The sequence below is a fragment of the Diceros bicornis genome, chromosome X, assembly GCF_020826845.1.
Source record: "Diceros bicornis minor isolate mBicDic1 chromosome X, mDicBic1.mat.cur, whole genome shotgun sequence".
NCBI lineage: Eukaryota > Metazoa > Chordata > Mammalia > Perissodactyla > Rhinocerotidae > Diceros > Diceros bicornis.
In genome coordinates, this window is record NC_080781.1 from 98,779,045 (window position 1) to 98,798,709 (window position 19,665).

General features: G+C 35.6%; 1 protein-coding gene across 1 annotated transcript in view; it reads left to right on the forward strand.

Moving 5' to 3' along the window:
* Window positions 1–4,289, forward strand: part of NRK (Nik related kinase) — a 141,270-nt gene extending 136,981 nt beyond the window's left edge. The window contains exon 28 of the mRNA XM_058535097.1: window positions 1,209–4,289. Coding sequence (XP_058391080.1) covers window positions 1,209–1,304 — 96 coding nt within the window. The 3' untranslated portion in view covers window positions 1,305–4,289. The remainder of the gene's footprint in view (window positions 1–1,208) is intronic.
* The last annotated feature ends 15,376 nt before the right edge of the window (window positions 4,290–19,665 follow it).

Here is a 19,665-nt window from a genome sequence, read left to right on the forward strand (position 1 = left end):
ACAGGAAAGAAAAATAAAATTGAGATTTGGCAATCATTTGTGTAATGTGATCAATTTTAACAACCAGTTCGGATAGTTTAGATGGAAAAATGCATTGCATAAAATCATTATAGTCCCTACATATTATGAGAAATAATAGGGTGAAGAAATAATCTTAATAGGACTAGGAAGCATTCACTTTTAGAAGAGATTGCAGAGGATTTAAATTAATATCAGGACAAGCAAGATGAAGCACTGTGCATCAAGGAAAGACACTGGTTTGCAATATAAAGGGATATAATGGCAAGAACAAGTGTTTGAGGATAGACCTAGGATGCAGTCCTGGCTCGGATACCTAACTAGGTGTAAGAACCTGCAAGTTTGATTAATCTTTCTGAGCCTTAGTTCCTTCATCTCCAAAAGGGGAATATTAATAACTACTTTGAGAAAAATTCTGAAATTAGCGATAACGTGTATATAGTAAGCATCTCACAGATTACCTCGCACGTAAAATGTGTAAAGTGAAGGGTAGCTAGTGTTATCTTATCATCATCATTATTATGTCACAAACCCTCCCAAGTATATCCATTGTGGATGTTGAAAGCCTTAGTCCTAACAAGAAGGCCTCTGTTTGCTATTTATGTTCATGTTCTGTTCTAATTTTCTTTATGGCACAAACCATATCTACACGACATGTTCCTCTCTAAGCCAATGGGTTTAGCTCGTAATATCAATCTATTGATGTCAGTCCATTCCACTAGAATAGAAAATCACACCAAGTAGAACATTTCAGTGGCCACTGAAACACCAGCAACAATGGTGAACAACATCTAAATAATTTAACCATTTCCTTATATTAAAAGAAAGAAGGAAAGCCAACTTGAGTAAAAGTAGATTATTAAAAAAAAAAAAAAAGAAGAATTGTTAACCAAAACTAATCAAGAACTTTAGCAGATGAATGCCACCTACAAAAACCTAGTTTTATTTAAACCATATGAAGTATAATTATATAGAACATGGTGAAAGGCTATTTTTAATATATAATTTAGACACCATACTAATTTAAATTCTTATTCTTTAATTTGAGGAAATCTTGTTCTACAAAAAAGTATGGCTTAACATTTTAATTGGTTGATGCAGATAAATTGAAATTATAGTTGTATCTATCAAATATCAGGTTACAATTTATTACATATTTACTAATGATGTCTCTTTCTCTCTTTTTAAAGCTGTTCTTTACCTCTACCCTGCGCAATCGCCACAGCCGGGTTTACTTTATGACCCTTGGAAAACTTGAAGAGCTCCAAAGCAATTATGATGTTTAAAAGGTTCCAATGATTTATTACATTTACAAACATCATAAATATGCAATTTGCATCTTTAAATTTCTGAGATTAAATGAGCATTCAGTTTTATTGTAAGGGAAAAATAAATCAGATACTTTACTTTTAATGTAGCACAGAATAGTTTTAATGAGAAATGCAGCTTTATATATAAAATTAACTATAGCAAGCTCTATGTACTCCAATGGTGTACAATGTCTTTTGCACAAACTTTGTAACTTTTGTTACTGTGAATTCAAACATTACTCTTTGGACAGTTTGGACAGTATCTATGTTCAGATTTCATAACATGGAGTAAAGAAACCTTTAATGAGTTAGATTCCAAACAGCTTTAAAAAGAGTTGGCCCTGTATGAGGCTTTTCAGAAAAAATAAAAAAGTAGCAACAAATCATATGCGAATTTGCAAAGTCGTATAAAGAACCAAAGGTTAGATTATGAAATGAAAACAATAAGAACTATGCTATAAATCAGACTAAGTCTGAACCACCTGCATGCCTAGAGAAAACTACAGTGATGAAGGGAGAAAGCTCCAACTGTCATTGCTCCATGACATTAAGCCCACAGTTAGAGACCAGTTGTGTTCTTTTCATCCCATGTTGAGCTGGTTTTCTCCTGATGAGAAGAAAGGAAGAAAGCCTCAGATGCTTGATTTTCCTCAGAACCCCGAAGATGTGCAATAGCTGTTTTTAAAAACCACCAAATAATACAAGCCTGAATACAGGACTGAACTCCTGTACACATGTACTGTAGAATGAGTTTTTTTTTAAATACTTTAAAGTAGGCGTCAAATTCTACCCCCAAAGACAGATTGATTGATTTATCAAAATTCTTATCTGGTCAACAGTGTGACCATCAGAGAGCATTAAATATTTTCCCAGTCCCGTATTAAACTATATAAAAATTTCCCTCCAGTTATTTAAAAAAAAACAACAAAATGTAACAACAAAAAACTTTGGCTGCCAATACTTGTGTTTTTCGTGTTTCTATTTCTTTAAAATCAGAAATTAATTTAAAAGTGATAAGTCCACGTGTAGGGACTTAATGTTATAGGTAAAAATGTGAAAAGATTTTGAAAAAATACAACTTTCATCAAATACCCAATTCTACAAACTTAGAGTAGTGAAAATCATGCTAGTCCATCACCCTAATATGTTATAGACGCCATAGATAGGTAGTGTTTGGTCACCTATGGTAACTGCTACCTAGTGAAAAGCATAATTTCTGCATATCCATCCTCAATACCATGGTTAGTTCTGGGGCAATAGAGAAGCAACAGAACTACCACAAAGTATACCTCAGTATAATTCCTTTAGTTCTGCTTCTGAAATCTGAAGACAGTGCTAGTGGAATAATAATTTTCAAACTACCTGGTTAACCAAAATACATAAGCAGCTGATTATGTGTGATTTCATGATAGCACATTATTTCTTGGCGCGTTGGTGCCAGGAATGACGATTTGGATTTTCCTAACAACTTATAGCAAGAGTGTGGTAGCTCAATAATGAGAATTTAGGAGAACCTGAATCCATGCATTAAAGAAATAAATGTGATTCACACTTCTGTTACTGTGACACAATAATGTGATCCTAAAACTGGTTTATCCTTGAGTGTTTACAACTCGAATGACTTTTTAAATGCAGTAGTTTAAAGAGAAAACAAACTTTTATGTCAAATTATTTCCTTAGAAGTAGTCTTCATTATTATAAATTTGTACACCAAAAAGGCCTTGGGGAACTTTGTGCAAGTACCTCATCGTTGAGCAAATGGAGCTTGCTATGTTTGAATATCAGAAAATTTTCTCATTTAAGTAGCATATAGAATCAAATCTTTTAAGAATTCATTTTTTCCTTCATAATATTTACTCAAAGTTAAGGTTCAAAAATAAGTTTTATCTTAAAATCATATTTTTAAGGCAGTAAGACATTAAAGTATTTTAGGAAGTCAACTCCCGTTGTGCTCTGTGGCTGTTATTCTAGTAAACATAAACAATAGTGAACTGCATCTACAGAGATGTCTCGAAGTAAACAAGCAAGAGAGATTGTAAATGCGTAACTGAGCTTTAAAGGATGAAGTGTTAATGAAGAAAGAAAGCTGAGTACATATTAAGAAGGGAGATTGAAATGTTGGGTAGCCAAATAGGAAGGACTGAACATATTTAAAGTGGTTCATAGGTAATGAATACTTCTGATTTTGATGTTAATCCTTTTGGAATTTTTACATCCTTTCCCAGCTGAAACAAGAAAGTGAAGGGACAATTAAATTTCATAGTCAGTGTATAATAATAGAATAAATTGTATGTGCACCTCACCTTGTAGCAGAAGCACCTGGAATCCCCAGCCCATCACAGAAGTGTGGAGGGGGACTCCTGACAAGCCAGTGTCCCTAGCCCTGTGATTTGAAGCATGAAAGTTCTGGCAAGTTGTGAGTAGCATTGGGACAGAGTAGAGTTTTATTTTAGTGTACTTTAGTTTTTTCACCAAAGCTCTTGTCCAAAATAAAAGGCATTATTGGAAATATTTGAAAACTAGAAAATGATGTGTGAAAAGGGCTGACAAGAAAAGTAAGGTAAGATCATCAGAGGAAACAGTAAGAAAGGATAATCATTAAGATAGTAAAATAGGCAAAGCAGAAATCACACATGCGCACACACACACAAACTATTAGAATGCGTTAATTTTAATATTTTCAGTGCTACCAGTTTCTAGATAAATTAATCGCTAAGTGTTTTCTGCAGGACTCATTTAATTGAGACAGTATCCATAAAACTAGGAATAATGCCACATGCATTCAATGGGATCTTTTAAGTACTCTTCAATTCTTGAAAATGTGCCTATTTAAATCAATTTCCTGTTTAAATCAATTTGTATTCAATCTGTGCTCTAACTTTAAAAATTATTGAAATAATTTTTGAGACTGCTAATTGTTTCATCAGAAAATATGCAATGAATCATTGTTCAACCTCTAAAAATAAAAATTTTTAAAATTATTGGTTGATGTCATTATTTGAAATATACTTTCTAATGCCTCAGAATTAGGACTCCTTTAAGGAATATTCATTTCTTTAAAGTATGTAACAATGCACCGATTGGAAAGTGTTAGGGGTTCTGTCTGTTGTTCCATTAGGAATTCTGGCCAAGGAAGACTATATTAATCTGACTAAAGTCTTTCTGGGTACAGTGGTGGAATTAGAAACTGATTAATTTTCCTCAAAATGTCTGGGACTTTGCACAGACGCACAGACTCACACAGTAACACCCAAGCAAGTTTTAATGCTGACTTCCTTCCCATCCCACCCCAGTGTCCTGGAGTCCAGTGGAGGAGAAAGAAGAAGAACCTTATCCAAAGAGAAGAGTAAAGATTTATAGTTTTTTAGCATTCAAGAAAAGTTTAGTGAGAGATGATGGTGGAAAATGGAAGATGCAGTAATCATGGCAGGTTGTCAAGGAAGCTGAGTCCTTCAACTGGGGCCAGAAGAGGAGTAGCACTTCTCTCAGTAGGTCACAGAAGCATTAGGGGCATGGTCCCATGAATGATCCTATCGTCTCAAAACATTCTGAAGAGATGTTCATCAAGTTTTCCCGTTAGGGGCAGTGGGATGTGGTCCTAACTTGTCAAATGTGGCCAGGCATTTGGGAGTTGGGTTACCTGGACATGAAAAGCTTGTCCAGGCTTTTAGAGGCTAAATTCAAAGTGATTCATTACAATAAAATTGACTCATTCAGCTTGACATATAGGGTCCATGGACTTCAACTACTTTAAAGGACAGTGTTACGAGCCAAGGAACAAAAATATCATCACAGATTAGAATTAGAATGGGCAGGGTGATACCCCAAGGCTGAGAGATGGCATTGTCCTAGGGACCCATTACCAAAACATGGGGACAGGGTAGGTCATGAGTAGAAGTCACTATTAGTAACTTTATCACTCTCAAAGGGAGCAGTATGTTTATAGACTCCAATACTGCAAGTCTTTGAATCTTTTTCCATAACTGTGATTTCCAATGTAATAGCACTATTTTATTGATAGGGCCTTTAGCCCTCACTTAAGGTTCCTAAAGATAATAAAGCCGTTGAGTGTGGCTACTCTTTGATTCCAAAAACTGGCTGGAGATAGCTAATAAATTAAAGGCCAAACATGTTTCAGAAAACATTGTCACATGTCATGTTTTATGTTGTTCGCAACCATATCAACTGATTCAAAACGAATAGTTCCTGAGGGAGTAAAATAATTCTATATGGATTGATATTTTCAGAAGCTAGTCCACAGCCTACTTTGTAGGCAAATAGAAAATTGGGTTTGGAATTAACTTTTTCTTACAGCTTTGCCACTCCATATGTCAAAGTGCCTCATTTGGTGCTTAACATACAGCAAAGGCTCAATAAAAATATGAGTTGAAAGGGAGAAATGGGTCTTTTTTGTCTTGATTGTCCTTAGTGCTATTTTATTTAAACAGCTTAAAGTTAAAATTCACAAATCCATTTGTTTCATCAAAGTACCGTCTGTGTTATGGTGACCAAAGGATGATGACCTGTTTTGGGTAATTTCAAATGATTGTATCCTACAAACCTGAAATAGAACAAAGCATAGGTCAAAATAAAATTAAAATAGTGTCTTTTTAAGTTTTGTTTATCTTGAAAAACAACACATAAGGGACCACTATGCCCCTTTAGTAATTACCCAAGGATCACGAGTAATGACAAAAATTGTTTAATAACATAAAACCAGCACAAAAACAAACCATTCAACTGGCTGTTTTCTACAAATATTTGATCTGAGTATGATTCTTTTTCAGAAGATTGACTCTATGTTATAGCATCCTGAGACATATTTAAGGGTCATCAAATCTTGTCAATCTATATTTTGATCCAAAAATTTTGAATTATATTCCCTTAAACAGATATATCAAATTCCAGGCATTTTCTGAAGGTACTTTTCTTAGCAGATGAAAGAGTATATCTGCCTTGCAGGTGGACAGGTAGTCATTTAAGTGCATGCAAAATGGGACCATATTTCCAAAAGTCTAAAAGCAAGCATGCAACACCAAGAAGTTGAGTCTCACAAGTCAGGAGAGTCAGAAATGAATATAAGGAAGTTCAAAGCAAATTGGACTACACAAAAATGAAAATCTTCTCTCTACAAGTAAAAGTAATATATGACAGGCTGGGAAAATAGTCATTAATTTGACAATATAAAACGTATTTATGAATTTTACTCCACAAACCTGAATGTGCAAAACCCAAAACCAAACGAAACAAAAAACAGTTATTTGAACTCCAACTCTTATCCCACTAGTCTGAGAAGAAATTTAATCTGAGTCATTAATTGTACTTTCCTCATTTATGCATTAGGCTTGTACGAAGGTCTGAGGGATCAGGAAATCCAGGGGTACCCCGCTGGTCTACAGTCTACACTTATCAACACTGATACTCTCCATTGGTCACTTAGTCTCTTGCAGTGACTCTGAGACTTCTGTGTCATGTGTGGTCATGGAAATCTTTGTCAAAGCAGGGAGCCAAGATACCTAGGGTCATATCCACTGTGGTCACACTACCTCCCTGGGTGCTGGGTGGGCATGGATCCCTGCTACTTTAGTAACCACAGTTCCTCATATTTTTTCCTATTGCTGATGAATCGTTCTCTTTCCGTTAAGCTTTTGTTCTGTCCCCACCTCATCCCATATAAAATGTAATTACCTCTTTCCCTTCTCTTTATGAGAATGACAACATAATTGTGTCAGAGTTCAGGCTTAAAAAAAATTTAAGCAAGAGATTTTGAGACAATTCTTACTTTAAGTTCCACTATATAACCTCTGTACCTGCCCAAGAAAAAAGAAGCCTCCACACACCTGGGTAGAAGAAATTCAGTGAGAACGAATTAAGACCGCAATTAGTTATCCTGTCACCTACATATAAAAAAAATTCAATTTAAGGTATAAAAGAAAGGAAAATTTTGAAAAATGAGACATTATTATTGCTATGATGGGAGGCTCCAGAAATTCCTAATGCTCTCTCATTAGCCTCTCTACAATCCTCTCACTTAGTACCCTGATCCTTTCTTTTGTACCCTGTTTCAGCTTCCAAACAATTGTCCCTTCTAGATCATTGTCCCCCCTTTCTCCTTGATAGTCTCCATCTTTGAATTTCTTGCTATCAGACTATACTACCCATTACCCATCCTTGTTGCAGTCATGTATAGACCCCCACATCTTTCCTCCTCATTCCTTAAAAATTTTAGCGCTAGCTGACTGTCATTTCCTCCAACACTACTTCTAATTCTTGATAAAATTAATATCTACTTAAATGACTCTGTCAATATCCTTTCTCCTGTAATCCATGACTTCCTATCCAAACAAACTTGACCACATTATTTCAGCCACCCACTCCCACAGGAATACACTCTAGACCATATCATTATCTATAACTATACTTCTTTCATAAGCTCAGTTTCACTTGCCCCACTATCAGACCACCACCTTAATTTTTCCAGCTGAGTCCCTCTATTACTGGATTCCAAAAAGTCTTTGACCTCATATGGACCCACAATCTATTGATCCTAACACCATTTTACTGCCCTCCACCCTCACTCAAAGAGATTCTCAATCCCTTACTTACTTAGCTAAGATTCCATGGTGTATCAACATAGTCAATCCTTTGTATGGACCCTTAACTCCATTGCCTGTCTTTAGCTTGGCAAAATCACAAATTTCCTTGAATAGAACTCTTTGTCTCCTCCACACCCACATCAGTGCTGCTGACTGTGGCTGTAGAAAACACACAACTGTGCTAACTGGTCTCATTTTTAATTCATGACTGAAAGCCACCAGTGGGCTGTCAATGCCACCCAGTAACTTATACTACATTTCCCTATGCCGCTCACTCTCCCCACTCGCAAGTAGGAAGACGAAAAATTCATATTTTCTTTTCTGTCTTCAATCTGGTAAAATCCCCCGCCTCATTCTTATTCTCAGCTAATGACCTGCCTTCCTACTTCACTGAGAAAATAAAAACAACCAGTAGTTCCATCATCTTATCCATCCGTGTATCAAATTGATTCTCTGCAATTCCTCTTCCCCAAATTAGTTTTCTGTTAATTACAATCAGAATTTCATCCCCACCATTCCACAGAAAAAGCTAAAGAGTTCTTGTCAAAGTCGTCAATGACCTCTACCTTGTTAAATACAGTGCCAATTCTTCCCGGTCGGTCCTCTTTTATTTAACATATCAGCAATGTTTGGCAAAAATGATCACTCTCTCCTCTTTGAAACAATATCTTTTCTTGGCTTCCGGGATACCACTCTCTCCTGATTTGTCTCCTACATCACTAGTGCAGTTGATCGTTGCTGTAGAAAAATATACAGCTCTGCTAACCTGGCTCAATTCTTCCTGTATCCTCTTCTGCTTTCTTTTCCTCTCTCTGATTTCTAAATGTTATAGTGCCTCAAGGCTTAGTTCTAGTACCTTAAATCTCTTCTATCTACAATTTCTCCTTAGGTGATAACATCTATTCTCACACATTTTAATGTAGTCTGTACACTGACAACACATAAATAATTATCTCCATTCTGAACCACACTTCTAAGCTCCAGAAGGATATAACCTACTGCTTACAAGTTTTTTAAAAACAGCTTTATTGATGTATAATTTGCCTACTGTAAAGTTAAAGTGTACAATTCAATGTCTTTTAATATATTTACATATTGTGCAAGCATCATCATAAATAAATTTTAGGATATTTCATCACCTCAAAAAGAAACCTCATACCCATTAGTAATCACTCACCATTACCCCTCCACTCCTTCTCAATCCTAGACAGCCGTTAATATGCTATCTGTCTCTATAAGTTTGCCTATTCTGGACAGTACATATAAATGGAATTACACAATCTGTAATCTTTTGTGATTGGCTCTTTTCAGTTAGCAAAATGTTTTTGAGGTTAATCCATGTTGTAGCATGTATCAGTACATCATTCCTTTTATTGCTGAATAATATTCCATGATATGGATATACTACATTGTATTTATCCATTCACCAGTTGATAGACATTTAGTTTGTTTCCATTGGGGCTTTATGAATAATGCTGCTATTAACATTCATGCACACATCTTTGTACCTTTGGGTATGTATCTAGGAGTGGAATTGCTGGAGCATATGGAACCTCTTTGCTTCAAATTTTACGATTTGCCAAACTGTTTTCTAACGTTGCTGCCCCATTTTACATTTCCACCAACAATGTATGAGGGTTTCAGTTTCTCCACATCATGGAAAACACTTGTTATTGTCCTATATTTTAATTATTAAAATATAGGACATCCTACTGCATGTGAAGTGGTATCTCGTTATAGTTTTGATTTGCACTTCCTTAATGACTAATAGTGTTGAGCATCTTTTCATGTGTTTATTAGCCATTTGTACATCTTCTTTGGAGAAATATATATTCATATACTTTGCCCATTTTTAATTGGGTTATTTGTCTTTGTGTTGTTGAGTTGCAAGAATCCCTTAATGTATTATAAATCCAAGCCATTTAACAGATATGTGATTCACAAATATTTTCTACCACTCCATGGGTAATCTTTTCATTTTATTAGTGGTATCGTTTGTACCACAGAAGTGTTTAATTTTGATGACTCCAATTTACGTTTTTTTGATTACTGTGTTTTGGTCTTACATCCAAAAAATCATTGCCAAATCCAATGTCATGAAGCTTTTACCCTATGTTTTCTTTTAAGAGTTTGATAATTTTAGGGCTCACATTTAGATCTTTGATCTATTTTGAGTTAATTTTTCTATATGTGTGAGGTGATAGGAATTTAACTCTTTTTTATTTTTTTACATGTGGATATTCAGTTGTCCTAAAACTATTTGTTGAACATACTTTTTCCCAATTGAATCATCTTATTTCCCATGTTGAATTGACCATAAATGTATGTTTCTTTTCTTAACTCTTAATTCCATACCATTGGTCTATTTTCTTTTTTTTTTTTGCTGAGGAAGATTTGCCCTGAGCTAACATCTGTTGCCAATCTTCCTCTATTTTGTATGTGGGTCGCCACCACAGCATGGCCACTGAGGAGTGGTGTAGGTCCACGCCTGGGAACTGAACTCGGGCCGCCAAAGTGGAGCATGCCAAACTTAGCCACTAGACCACTGGGCTGGCCCCCAATCTATCTGTTTTTATGCCTGTACCTCACTGTTATAATTTCTGTATATTTGTAGTAAGTCTTGAACTTGGGAGTGTGAGTCCTTTAACTTAACTTTGTTATCCTTTTTCAAGATTGTTTTGGGTCTCTTGCAGTTCAATATGCATTTTGGGATCACCTTGTCAATTTCTGCAAAAATGGGAGCCAGGAGTTTGATAGGGATTGCATCAACAATGTAGATCAACTTGAGGAGTATTACTATCTTAACAATATTCAGTCTACCAATCCATAATGCAGATTGCTTTTCTACTTATTTAGGTCTCCTTTAATTTTATTCAATGATATATTGTAGTTTGGAGCGTACAAGTCTTGCACTTCTTTTGTTAAATATATTGCTAAATATATTATTCTTTTTGATGCCATTATAAATGGAATTATTTTCTTAATTTCCTTTTCATACCTATTACCTGAAACTCTAGATTTTTAATTTCTCAGTGAGCAAATCCCAAAGCCTTTACACCTAAGTTTTTATTGGTCACCTAGAACAATATTAATTGCATAACCATTTAACAGCTATTGGCTAGGAACCCCCTATGTGCCAGGCATTGAATGCAAAGAATAAGAAGATAAATATTTCACATTCCATAAGACAAGAGATAGAGAAATATAATCCAAAAGAAATTTTAAAAGGTTACAATTATTTGCATATTTACACTTTCTAACATTCAAAACTGCTAACTGGTAACATTTCAAAAGAAGTAAATTTAGCTCAACCCAAATATTTGAAAATAAATTCAGAGAGAACAATAAACATATTTTAAATGTATGGAGAAGTAAAAGATTCACAAGAAGATAACTAATCGTATCTGGCAAAAGGACACCATGAAAATTTATCTTTTATAATACAAATTCAACTGCTAATTTAATTTTTTGAAGTTTTCAGGACTGGTATTGTTTGAGATTTTGTTTTCCAATTGTTTCTTGCTAGTGTACACAAATATCATTGAATTTTGTTTATTGACTTTGTATCCTATCACCTTGCTAAATAAACTTGTTAGTTTTAGCAGTTTTTTATAGACTTCTTAAGATTTACTAGGTATACAATTATTTCTTATTAAAGACAGTTATATTTTTGAACCTTTCTTTTTTAGATTGTTGATTGCTAGTGTATAGAAATATAACATTTTCATGTGTTTTTCTTTTATGCTGCAACTTTGCTGAATTTGTTGATTAGCTGCAGTGGTTTTTGTGGAATCTTCATGATTTTCTTTGTATAAGATCATGTCATCTGTGAGTAGAGATGGTTTTACTTCTTCCTATGCATTTGGATGCCTTTTATTTCCTTTTCTTGCCTAATTGCCATACCTATATCTTCCAATATAATAACGTATAGAAGCGGTGATAGTGAACACCTTTATCTTGTTCTTGATTTTAAGGAACATGTATGATGTTAGCTGTGGGTTTTCCAATAATGCTCTTTACCATGTTGAGTATGTTCTCTTCTATTTCTAGTTTGTTGATTGTTTATATCACGAAAGAGTGTAAGATTTTGTCAAATGCTTTATTTTTGCATCAATTAGTATGATCATATGAAGTTTTTCCTTAACTTGTTGATATGGTAGAATACATTGATTGGTTTTCAAATGTGGAACTAACCTTGGGTTCCTGGAATAAATTCCACTTGGTGATAGCACATAATTCGTTTTACATACTGTTGGGTTCAGTTACCAAATATTTTGTTGAGGATTTTTGCATTTAAGTTCATGAGAAATATTTATCTGTAATTTTCATTTGGGAATTATGTTTGTCTGGCTTTGGTATCAGAATAATATTGACTTCATAAAATTATTTGGGAAACATTTCCCGCTCTTCTATTTTCTGGAAGAGAATTTGCAAAACTGGCATAAATTCTTCTAATGTTTGGTAGAATTCTCCAACAAAACCATCTGGGCTTGAAGATTTCTTTTGGGGGGGTATATTTGAAATTATGAATTAAATTTCTTTAATGGTTATAGGACTATTAAGATTGTTTAATTTTCCTTGGTTGAGTTTTAGTATTTTATTGTTTTTGAGGAATGTCCAATTCTTCTGTTTTTCATAGTATTCCCTTATCCTTTTAATGGCTGCAAGATCTTCAGTGTTATTCCCTGCCTCAATCTAGATAGTGGTGATTTGTGTCTTCTATGTCTTTATTTCTGTCTGTCTTATTAGAGGTTTATCAATTTTACTGATTTTTTTTGAAAACCATGTCTTTGTTTTATTGATTTTCTGTATACTTTTTCAATTTTCACTTTCATTGATTCTTGCTCTTACATTTATTCTCTTCCTTCTGCTTGCTATGAAGTTTTTTTGCTCTTCTTTTTCTATTTCCTTGAGGTAGGAACTTAGATTATTGATTTGAGACCTTTCCTTGTTTCTAATGTAAGCATCTTGTGCTATAAATTTGTTAGAGCTTAATTCTGTCATTTTATTATTTTTTCTGTTTACTCTGGTTCTGTTTCTCCTCTTTCTCCCTTCTTGTTTACCTGTGGGCTACTTAAATATTATTAGGATTTCATCTTTGATTTATTTATAATTATTTTTAGTGTATTGCTTTGTATAATTTTTGTAGCGGTAAGACTGGGTATTAAAATATACTTATGTGATTTATCACAGTCTACTGACACCAACATTTGACCACTTGAAGTAAAATGTGAAAACCTTACTTTAATTTGGGTCCCTTTTCCTTCCTCATTTTAAAATATCATTGACTTGGGTATCAACTGATGTTATAATCTTCTCAATTATCATTTATACATGATGATATATAAATAATTTATCATTTTATATAATGATATGTGAATATCATGGTAATTTACACAGCTCATGGGAGAAGGCATAGCTTATTGTATTACCATATTTCTGCTCTTTCTTTTTTTCTTTTTTCCTGAGTCTCCTGATTTCTTCTTGTATCATTTCCTTTCTGTTTGAAGAGCTCTCCTTCACCAATCTTTAAGTGTAGGTCTTCTAGAGACCAATTCTTTATTTCTCTTTAATCCTAGAATGAATTTATTTCTATCTTAATTCCTGAAGAATATTTTCACAGGATATAGAATGCAAAGTGGACAGTTCTCTTCTTTCAGCACTTAAAATTATGTGCCACTCCTTGTGGCCTCCATGGTATTAGATGAAAAGTTTGCTATTATTCTTTTTTTTTTAAATTTCTTATTTATTGCAGTAACATTGGTTTATAACATTGTATAAATTTCAGGTGTACATCATTATACTTCTATTTCTGCATAGATTACATCATGTTCACCACTCAAATACTAATTACAACCCATCACCACACACATGTGCCGAATTATCGCTTTCGCCCTCCTCTTTCCCCCCTTCCCCTCTGGAAACCACCAATCCAATTTCTGTTTCTATGTGTTTGTTTATTGTTGTTGTGATCTACTACTTAATGAAGGAAATCATGCAGTATTTGACCTTCTCCCTCTGACTTATTTCACTTTGTATAATACCCTCAAGGTCCATCCAATTGTCGCAAATGGCTGGATTTCGTCATTTGTTATGGCTGAGTAGTATTCCATTGTGTATATATACCACATCTTCTTTATCCATTCGTCCCTTGATGGGCACTTAGGTTGCTTCCAAGTCTTGGCTATTGTGAATAACGCTGCAATGAACGCAGGGGTGCATGTATCTTTACGCAATTGTGTTTTCAAATTCTTTGTATAAATACCCAGCAGTGGAATAGCTGGATCATATGGTAGTTCTATTCTTAATTGTTTGAGGAATCTCCATACTGTTTTCCATAGTGGCTGCACCAGTTTGCACTCCCACCAGCAGTGTATGAGAGTTCTCTTCTCCCCACATCCGTTCCAACACATGTTGTTTCTTGTCTTGTTAATTATAGCCATTCTGACGGGCATGAGGTGATATCTCATTGTAGTTTTGATTTGCATTTGCCCTGATAGTTAATGATGTTGAACATCTTTTCATGTGTCTGTTGGCCATCTGTATATCTTCTTTGGAGAAATGTCTGTTCAGGTCTTTTGCCCATTTTTTAATTGGGTTGGTAGTTTTTTTTGTTGCTGAGGTGCATGAGTTCTTTATATATTTTGGAGATTAAGCCCTTATCAGAAGTATGGTTTGCAAATATCTTCTCCCAATTGTTAGGTTGTCTTTTCGTTTTGTTGATGGTTTCCTTTGCTGTGCAGAAGCTTTTTAGTTTGATGTAGTCCCATTTGTTTATTTTTTCTATTGTTTCTCTTGCCCGGTCAGACATGGTGCTTGAAAATATGTTGCTAAGATCGATGTCGAAGAGTGTACTGCCTGTGTTTTCTTCTAGAAGTTTCATAGTTTCATGTCTTACATTCAAGTCTTTAACCCATTTTCACTTAATTTTTGTGTATGGTATAAGGTAAGGGTCTACTTTCATTTTTTTTGCATGTGGCTATCCAGTTTTCCCAACACCATTTGTTGAAGAGACATTCTTTTCTCCATTGTATGTTCTTGGCTCCTTTGTCAAAGATTAGCTGTCCATAGACGTGTGGGTATATTTCTGGGCTTTCGATTCTATTCCATTGATCTGTGTGTCTATTTTTGTGCCAGTACCATGCTGTTTTGGTTACTATAGCTTTGTAGTATATTTTGAAATCAGGGAGTGTGATACCTCCAGCTTTGTTCTTTTTTCTCAGGATTCCTTTAGCTGTTTGGGGTCTTTTGTTGTTCCATATAAATTTTAGGATTCTTTGTTCTACTTCTGTGAAAAATGTTGTTGGAACTTTGATAGGGATTGCATTGAATCTTTAGATTGTTTTAGGAAGTATGGACATCTTAACTATGTTAATTCTTCCAATCCAAGAGCACGGAATATCTTTCCATTTCTTTGTGTCTTCTTCAATTTCTTTCAGCAATGTTTTATAGTTTTCAGTGTACAGGTCTTTCACCTCTTTGGTTAAGTTTATTCTTAGGTATTTTATTCTTTTTGTTGCAATTGTAAATGGGATGGTATTCTTAATTTCTCTTTCTGCTACTTCGTTGCTAGTGTATAGAAATGCAACTGATTTTTGTATGTTGATTTTGTATCCTGCAACTTTACCCTATTCGTTTCTTCTAAAAGTTTTCTGGTGGATTCTTTAGGGTTTTCTATATATAAAATCATGTCATCTGCAAATAGTGAGAGTTTCGCTTCTTCCTTTCCAATGTGGATCCCTTTTATTTCGTTTTCTTGCCTGATTGCTCTGGCTAGGACTTCCAGTACTATGTTAAATAGGAGTGGTGAGAGTGGGCATCCTTGTCTGGTTCCTGTTCTTAGAGGGATAGCTTTCAGTTTTTCACCATTGAGGATGATATTAGTTGTGGGTTTGTCATATATGGCCTTTATTATGTTGAGATACTTTCCTTCTATGCCCATTTTATTCAGAGTTTTTAGCATAAATGGATGGTATATCTTGTCAAATGCTTTCTCTGCATCTATTGAGATAATCATGTGATTTTTATTCTTCATTTTATTAATGTGGTGTATTACTTTGATTGATTTGCGAATGTTGAACCATCCCTGCATACCTGGAATAAATCCAACTCGATCATGGTGTATAAACTTTTTAACATATTGTTGTATGAGATTTGCTAGTATTTTGTTGAGGATTCTTGCATCGATGTTCATCAGTGATATTGGCCTGTACTTTTCTTTTTTTTGTTGTCCTTGTCTGGTTTTGGTATCAGGGTAATGTCGGCTTCGTAGAATGAGTTAGGGAGCTTCCCCCACTTCTCAAGTTTTTGGAAGAGTTTGAGAACGATAGGTATTAAGTCTTCTTTGAATGTTTGGTAGAATTCACCAGGGAAGCCATCTGGTCCTGGACTTTTATTTTTGGGGAGATTTGTGATTACTGCTTCGATCTCATTACTGATGATTGGTCTATTCAAATTCTCTACTTCTTGATCCAGTTCTGGAAGGTTGTATGATTCTATGAATTTATCCATTTCTTCCAGATTGCCGAATTGGTTGGCATATAGCTTTTCATAGTATTCTCTTATAATCTTTTGTATTTCTGAGGTATCTGTTGTAATTTCTCCTCTTTCATTTCTGATTTTATTTATTTGCGCCTTTTCTCTTTTTTTCTTGGTGAGTCTACTAAAGGTTTGTCAATTTAGTTGAGCTTTTCAAAGAACCAGCTCTTGGTTTTATTAATTTTTTCTATTGTTTTTTTAGTCTCTATTTCATTTATTTCTGCTCTGATTTTTATTATTTCTCTTCTTCTACTGATTTGGGGCTTTGTTTGTTTTTCTTTTTCCAGTTCCTTTAGGTGCATTGTGAGATTGTTTATTTGAGATTTTTCTTGTTTGTTGAGATAGGCCTGTATTGCTATAAACTTCCCCCTTAGAATTGCTTTTGCTGTATCCCATGAATTCTGGCATGTCGTATTTTCATTTTCATTTGTCTCCAGGTATTTTTTGATTTCTCCTTTGAAGTCTTCATTGACCCAGTCGTTGTTCAGCAGCATTTTGTTTAATCTCCACGTATTTGTGGCTTTTCTGATTTTCTTCCTATAGTTGATTTCCAGTTTCATACCGTTGTGGTCAGAAACGATGCTTGGTATTATTTCAATCTTCTTAAATTTATGGAGACTTGTTTTGTGGCCTAATATGTGATCAATCCAGGAGAATATTCCATGTGCGTTTGAAAAGAACGTGCATTCTTCGGATTTTGAATGGAATGCTCTGTATATATATACTAGGTCCATCTGTTCTAGTGTGTCGTTTAAGGCCAATGTTTCCTTATTGATCTTCTGTTTGGAAGATCTATCCGTTGGTGTAAGTGGAGTGTTAAAGTCCCCTACTATTATTGTGTTACTGTCTATTTCTGTTTTTATGTCTGTTAATAATTGCTTTATGTATTTAGGTGCACCTACATTGGGTGCGTAGATATTTACAAGTGTTATATCCTCTTGTTGGATTGTTCCCTTGATCATTATGTAATGCCCTTCTTTGTCTCTTTTTGCAGTTTTTGTTTTAAAGTCTATTTTGTCTGATATGAGTACTGCTACCCCAGCTTTCTTTTCATTGCCATTTGCGTGGAGTATCTTTTTCCATCTCTTCACTTTCAGTTTGTGAGTTTCTTTAGGTCTGAAGTGTGTCTCTTGTATTCAGCATATATCTGGGTCTTGGTGTTTTATCCAATCAGCCAGCCTATGTCTTTTAATTGGGGCATTTAGTCCACTGACGTTTAAAGCAGCTATTGATAAGTATGTACTTACTGCCATTTTTTAACTTTTTTTTTTCTCAGTGTTTAGTAGTCCTTCTCTGTTCCTTTCTCCTTCTACACAGAATTGATAGTCTCTTTAGTTTGGCCTCTGTCTGAAAGCTCTACTCTTTAACTCCCTTCCTCCCTCATTTTGTGTTTTTGATATCATATCTAACCTCATTTTTGTGCATTTGTATCCATTGCCCTCTTATCATGGAAATAGACAATTTTTCCTATTTGTGGTCTTCTCTTTTCCCCTTAAATCAGTCCCTTTAACATTTCTTGTAGCACTGGTTTCTTGGTGACAAACTCCTTTAATTTTTGCTTGTCTGGGAAACTTTTGATGTCTCCTTACATTTTGAATGATAATCTTGCTGGGTAGAGTATTCTTGGCTGTAAGTTTTTTTTTCTTTTAGCACTTTATATATATCATGCCACTCTCTTCTAGCCTGTAAGGTTTCTGCTGTTAAGTCAGCTGATAGCCTTATGGGGTTTCCTTTGTATGTAACTTGTCTTTCTCTGGCAGCTTTTAGGATTCTCTCTTTATCTTTAATTCTAGACATCTTGATTATGATGTGTCTTGGTGTGGGCCTCTTTGGGTTTATCTTGTTTGGGGCTCTCTGTGCTTCCTGTACCAGGATGTCTGCTTTCTTCCTTAGGTTAGGGAAGTTTTCATCTATTATTTCTTGAAATAGATTCTCTGCCCCTTTGACTCACTCTTCTCCTTCCGGGACACCAATAACACGGATGTTAATGCGCTTGATGTTGTCCCAGAGGTCCCTTAGACTGTCCTCACTCTTTTTAATTCTTTCCTCTTTTACCTGTTCTTCTTGGGTAATTTCTTCTAGTCTTTCGTCCAGCTCACAGATCCGTTCTTCTGTATCCTCTACTCTGCTTTTGAGTCCCTCTAGTGAATTTTTCATTTCCAGTATCGTATTCTTCATTTCTGATTGGTTCTTTTTTATATCTTCCATTTCTTTGTTGACATTCTCACTGAGTTCATCTATTCTTCTCCCCAGATCAGTGAGCATCCTTAACACTCTTAGTTTGAACTCTCTTTCAGGTAGGTTGCTCATTTCTGTTTCACTTAGTTCCTTTTCTGGGGTTTTGTCGTGTTCCCTTACTTGGAATGTATTCCTTTGCCTCCTCATTTTGCCTCTTTCCCTGTGCTTGTGTCTACGTATTAGGTAGGTCAGCTACGTCTCCTGCTCTTGGATAGGTGACCTTATACAAGTGATCCCTTAGGAGGCCTGCAACGTGCTTCCCTCAGTTCTCAATGTTCCAGGGGTGACCCTTATGTTGGCTACATGTGTCCTTCTGTTGTGGCCTGTTTGCTTTCCCTGTATGCGCCCAGGTAGGCTGACTTATGCTCCTGGCCAGCTGTTGTAATGCTCAGCTGTTTGTCGTTGTTGTGGGCCCTTCACTCTCTTTATCAGGTGTGGGGAGCCCCAGCACAATTGGCTGTAAGTTCTAATACCACATTTGTGTTGCAGTATTTCTTTTAAGTGAGTAGGCCCCCAGCGTGGCAGGTTGTTAGGCTCAGGGGCTTACAATTGCTATAAGCCTCCATCTTTTAGGTCTCTTGTCAGCTCTCTGAGGATTGCAGCTGGGTGGGGCTGGCCTCAGGCACAGGAGCACCCAATTGTTTCAGACTTTGGAAGGTGGGGCAAACCCCCTATGTGGGTCTTTGAGAAGCACAAGTCTTCTGCAGCTGACAAGCCCTGCCACCCAGAGGTCAACACACACAGTCAACACAGTGCTGCCTCGTGTGCACGCCCCAACCTCCTGAAGTGGACCCAATCTCTCCACGGCAGGAGCCCCACACACTCCACCACTGCCCCATACTCTCCACCCACTCCTTGTGCACACCCTGCCCCACTGAAGTGCGCTCAGTTGCCAGGCTGCAGAGAATCCAGTCACCAATCTATGCAGGCCCACAAGTTGCCTGAGGGCTTGTTGTTGGGTGGGG